The 6000-nt window shown below is 38.7% G+C and overlaps 1 protein-coding gene across 1 annotated transcript in view; it reads right to left on the reverse strand.

Moving 5' to 3' along the window:
• The window catches only part of vstm2a (V-set and transmembrane domain containing 2A), a 282539-nt gene extending 277303 nt beyond the window's left edge, over positions 1 to 5236 (reverse strand). The window contains exons 1-2 of the mRNA XM_061965743.2: positions 4650 to 5236; positions 4002 to 4168 (exon numbers count right to left, since the gene is read on the reverse strand). Of these exons, the coding sequence (XP_061821727.1) occupies positions 4002 to 4168; positions 4650 to 4761 (279 nt within the window). The 5' untranslated portion in view covers positions 4762 to 5236. The remainder of the gene's footprint in view (positions 1 to 4001; positions 4169 to 4649) is intronic.
• Between the last annotated feature and the right edge of the window lie 764 nt (positions 5237 to 6000).

Here is a 6000-nt window from a genome sequence, read left to right on the forward strand (position 1 = left end):
GTTGTCATAAACGTTACTTCATAAAAAAAACATAATACAAAAGAAAACACATTTTTATGCATATGTAAATGTATTCGGTTATAAACATTAATTCACTTTCTTCTTTCCTTCATGGATCTAAACTTTACCGCTGCCGGGTTTGTTTTTTTTCTATATTTTTATTGTAATATTTTCAGAATCTGTTAGTTCTATTTTTGTCCAAATTAAGACAAGGAAAACAATCTGAAGTTGTCTTTATTTTTTAGTTTTAATGCCATTAATCTAATAGTTCCTGAATGAGTTTGACACCCCCGCAGTAGGGAATGGATCTTGCGTGAAAGAAGGAGGGGGTGTTATTCGATTTTGTAATACAGTCTACTGAAAATGATGGAAAAGCGCCACTCTACATCGCAACTGAGTTGGAATTGCCAGAAAACACATTTTGAGATATTCAACACTCAACTGCCATCTGGTGGTTAAAGTGGATAGTGCATGCCCCACCCCAAAAAATCTGTTACGTTTCATGTGTCAGGTAAACTGCAACGAATGAGTTCATTTGAATCCCCTTCCTACTATAATGTCGACTTGGAATTTTTTTTTATTGATTTAAAAATAATTTGGGGGACAACTTCTGCATTTGTTTAACATTTGAGTATCAACCTTCCGTACAGTTACAATCAATGGAAATGGATCATTTGAAATATTGTTTTAGCACTAAGTTTGTACAATTAATTATTTATGTGATATCTACTGTACATATACAGTAAAGGCCAAAAGTTTTCACACATCTTCTCATTTCAATGCGTTTTCTTTATTTTCGTGACTATTTACATTGTAGATTGTCACTGAAGGCATCAAAACTATGACACCTGTGAAGTGAAAACCATTCCAGGTGACAACCTCTTGAAGCTCATCAAGAGAATGCCAAGAGTGTGCAAAGCAGTAACCAGAGCAAAGGGTGGCTATTTTGAAGAAACTAGAATACAAAACATGTTTTTTTGTTAAGTACATAACTCCACATGTGTTCATTCATAGTTTTGATGCCTTCAGTGACAATCCACAATGTAAATAGTCATGAAAATAAAGAAAACCCGTTGGAATGAGAAGGTGTGTCCAAACTTTTGGCCTGTACTGTATATACTGTACATATCACTGCAAATACCGAGCCCAAGTTAGGACAATTTGCGGCAAATGTATTCCATATTTCAACATTCCATTTTAGTGTGAGCTTCATGCCACAAATGCACTTTGAATTCAGTGTTTGGCACAGAACAGTAATCTACTTGTGGCTGTGACGTAATGTCAAAACCTTCACATGAGCAGGATTGACGCATTTACAAAAAGTGAAGCGGAAGATGCACAACAAATACGTTTGGAGCTACAAGTGAACGTTATGGGGTCGGTTCTTTTCGGAACTAGACGGGTCTGATTACTGGCTAAATATGACTGTAGGGATGTGAATCCTACGGCGGGGCTCTTCCGAGTCAAGGCATATTTTTTTCATTGAAAAAATCCGGAGGCACACCACCAGCAGAAAACAAAGAAATTTAACTTAGCAGTCGATATTGACAATAAAAAGTTGTTCCCGCAATGGTTGAATATGAATTCAAACCATAACCAAGCATGCATCACTATAGCTCTTGTCTCAAAGTAGGTGTGCTGTCACCACCTGTCACATCACGCCGTGACTTATTTGGAGTTTTTTGGTGTTTTCCTGTGTGTAGTGTTTTAGTTCTTGTCTTGCGCTCCTATTTTGGTGGCTTTTCCTCTCGTGTTGGTATTTTCCTGTAGCAGTTTCATGTCTTCCTTGAGCGCTATTCCCCCGCACCTGCTTTGTTTTAGCAATCATGACTATTTAAGTTGTGCGGGCGCCAAGGGCGCCGCTAGGGATTTTGGGCCCCATGAAAAGAATCTTTACAGGGCCCCCAACACAGTGTCATTATTTTTTCTGTATTATAATTTCATCATCATTAGGGGCCTCTCTGGGCCCCCCTCCATCATGGGCCCCTAGAATCCGTCTCCTTTACCCCCCCTTTTCGGCGCCCCTGGCGGGCGCTATCCTCCTTCGTGGGAACGTTGTTGATTGTCATGTCATGTACGGATGTGCTTTGTGGACGCCGTCTGCTACTCCACACGCTGTAAGTCTTTGCTGTTGTCCAGCATTTCGTTTTTGTTTACTTTGCAGCAAGTTCAGTTTTAGATTTGTTATGCATAGCCATCCCTAAGCTTCAATGCCTTTTCTTAGCGGCACTCGCATTTTGTTTATTTTTAGTTTAAGGGTTAGATACCTTTTTACCTGCACGCTGCCTACCGCATATTGTGATCACGACAAACCATGTTCCCGACATCCACAAAGCAATTAGCTACCTGCTGCCACCTACTGATATGGAAGAGTATTACACCGAGCTCTAGACAGCACCGACACTCAACAACGGCACATTTGCGGATTCTAACTACCGGTTTGCAAAAAATATTTTTAACCCAATTAGGTGAATTTACATAATCTCCCACGGCACACCAGACTGTATCTCACGGCACACTAGTGTGCCGCGGCACAGTGGTTGAAAAACACTGGTGTAGATGATGTAAAAAAAACAAAAAAAACACAATCACCAGTCAAGGAAAATGAACAAACTATATAAATAACAGCCTTTAATTTTAATTTGATATGTTTTTATCTTGATAGATTGAAAATCAACACCAATGAGTTGACTGATGAACATTATCACATAACTTATTCAGAAAGTATAAATAACGACAAATAAAGATAGTGTAAGTGTAAAAAAAAAAAAATCCTATTAACATTTCAGGCATGTGATTTGACCACAATGAAAAAGACTGAAAAAATTTCCAGGGGTCACCAATTTAACATGCTAAAATTAACAAAGACAGCACCATTTGAAGAAAATATTTTAGTGTTTAAAGACATGAAAACATCATTAATAGAACATACCTTGCTTCAAGTTGTTTCATATGTTTTTGGCGTTTCGCATGTACTTCCAAAGCCTTGAAACCTTGTGATCCATAGTCAATATTATCATGACACCACGTGCACAAAACCTTTCCGGGACGATCGATTTTCCGAATAAAATCACCGAACAAAGTCGTAACTTCCTTCTTCCCAACAGTATCAGTGATTTCCCTTTTCATCCAGTCCCATCGAAACTTATTTTTGACATGTATATCCATTTCTTTTACTCGTAAAGCGTCCTTTCTCTCGAGAACCGACATCGTTTACATATGGAAAATGGCGGTAATAACCATTATGAATGATGACGTTATTAACGTCATCATTCATAACAGATGTCCTGATTGGTCACAAGGAACATATCGACCAATCAACTACGGCGTAATATAAACTACGTCTCGAATCTTGATTTAGGGTCGGGGAAAAAAACGGGAGATAATTTTTTTTTTTTTCCCCGAGATTAAAAAAGACGGAATTCCGACTTCAGACGGAAAAATCACATGCCTGCATTATGATTTGTAAATGTTCAGAATGTGCTGGTTCTATCTTTAAAAACAAAGAAAACAATCTGAGGTTGTCTTTATTTTTAAGTTATTGTGCCGTGATTTTACCAGTCCGGGCCCACTTGGGAGTAGATTTTTCTCCATGTGGCCCCCCAGATCTAAAATGAGTTTGACACCTCTGGTTTAACGGATTTGCAATGAGCTTCTACTGACACAACAGGCCTTCTATAGCGATTTCAAAGCTAATAGCGATATTACCTTGCTTGTGTTTACATGAAATCATTCAACAAATATAGTAAGAACAATTATAACTGTTTCCTTTGACACCCTGTTACATTTTTTTTTTTTTACATAATTGTAAATAATTGACAGCCAGCCATTTTGGAGAAGTCATATCCTGGGTGAGTCACATGACAACAAATGTTTCCTGAGCGTGAAACTTTACAGGACACATTTTAGGACGGATTCAGCCATTTTTTTTTGCATCATTATTCATCATCACGTAATTGCTCCCATACAAGTTTTACAATCTTCCACCCCCTCGCTTTTACCTCTTCTGCGTCAACCTCCTCCGGGGTTTCGGTGGGTTCCGGCGCTTTGACGAACCACCACTGGATCTCCAAATAAACTGACGCCGTTCCGCTCTGGAAGGCGCACGCCATTTCTATGTTCTGTCCCTCTTTGGCCGTCATGTTGGAGGGCAGGTCGGTGAAGCGACCTGCGAAGTCAGGGGGGTGGAAAAGATATGACAATTAAGTGAATGGAATGGAAATGGAAATAAAGCATTTTATGGAGTAATTTGTTGACATCATGAATGAAGCGCTGATATTCACACGGTTTCATGAACGCCACTTTGATAAGATTATGATACATGAAACATAGCCTGTGTTGGAAATTAAAGTATTTAAAAAAAATAAAAAAATAAAAAAATAAAAAGTCCAAGGATGCCTTTCAGGAGCTCGGACAGAGACACAAAAAATGCTTTTTGTTTGTTTTTGCAGGAACATAATTGGAAGGATAAAGGTTGAGCACTCCGTGGTGCGTTCAAGTATTCACCAGTTGCATTTTTTTTTTTCAGTATTAAAACAAACGCATCATCTTCCGTCACGATGGCGTTTAATATAAATTGTAACATCAAAATATGTCTTTCGCTTATCAAAAAAAGGCGCAAAACACTGCGCACTTTTTTTTTTTCTTACCTTCAAAGGAGAATCCAAAATGCGCACAAAAGCCGAACAAGACGATAAATCCAGCGGTATCGTGAGACGTCCACATCGTTGCAAAAAAAATGTTCGGGGGGGTTCTTGACATGCAAACGGGGTTAGTGGAGGCGTGGGAGTGGGGGTGCGGTGGGAGGAGCGGTAGGGTGGGGGGGACCCTAAAATCAAACGGTTTCTTGGTCGGTGTGTTTTAGCGGCATGCCGCAAAAGTAGCGCCAGTCGTCGCTGAAAGTTCCTTGAATTTGCGCAACCTTATTTCCCTCCTCCTTGCGTCTGCTGCAGCCGAGACTGTGGACTCAAGTGTGCAAAATAAGAAGTGGGCTGGGGGACGCGCGTGCGTGTGCGTGTACGAGTGCGTGTGTGTGTGTGTGTGTGTGTGTGTGTGTGTGCAGCGCCGGAGACGTCAGTCAGTGAATCACTGCATGCTAAGCTTTACCTCTTTTCGCCTAAGAATGCGCTAAATTTAAATGGCTACATATAAGTTATCTAATGATATTTTCAATACTGTAGATGTATTCGCCACAACTTAGGCGCATGAATGCAACGATCTGGTCGCGTCCTTTCCTAAATCGATCGAAATTACGGGTTTGGTGAATGCACCTTGGTGTGAACTGTGATTAGTGGGACACCCGGAAGTGCGGAAACGTGTGGGAAAGTTTCGAATTGTAAAAAATGTTTATATATATATATATATATATATATATATATATATATATATATATATATATATATATATATATATATATATATATATATATATGTGTGTGTTTGTGTGTGTGTAAAATTAAGAAAACACATTGTAATGAGAAGGTGTGTCCAAACTATATATATATATATATATATATATACAAACATATATATATCTATATACATCAATCAATCAATCAATCAATCAATGTTTATTTATATAACCCTAAATCACAAGTGTCTCAAAGGGCTGCACAAGCCACAACGGCATCCTCGGTACAGAGCCCACATAAGGGCAAGGAAAAACTCACCCCAGTGGGACGTCGATGTGAATGACTATGAGAAACCTTGGAGAGGACCGCATATGTGGGTACCCACCATTCCCCCAACCAACCCAACCCACCCCTCCTCTAGGGGAGACCCAAAGCAATGGATGTCGAGCCGGTCTGACATAATATTGTGAAAGTCCAGTCCATAGTGGATCCAACATATCAGCGATATGTTGGATCCATATATATATATACATACATACATACATACATATATATATATATATATATATATATATATATATATATATATATATATATATATATATATATATATATATATATATATATATACATACATGCATATATACAAA

This window comes from Nerophis lumbriciformis, linkage group LG07 (assembly GCF_033978685.3).
Source record: "Nerophis lumbriciformis linkage group LG07, RoL_Nlum_v2.1, whole genome shotgun sequence".
NCBI lineage: Eukaryota > Metazoa > Chordata > Actinopteri > Syngnathiformes > Syngnathidae > Nerophis > Nerophis lumbriciformis.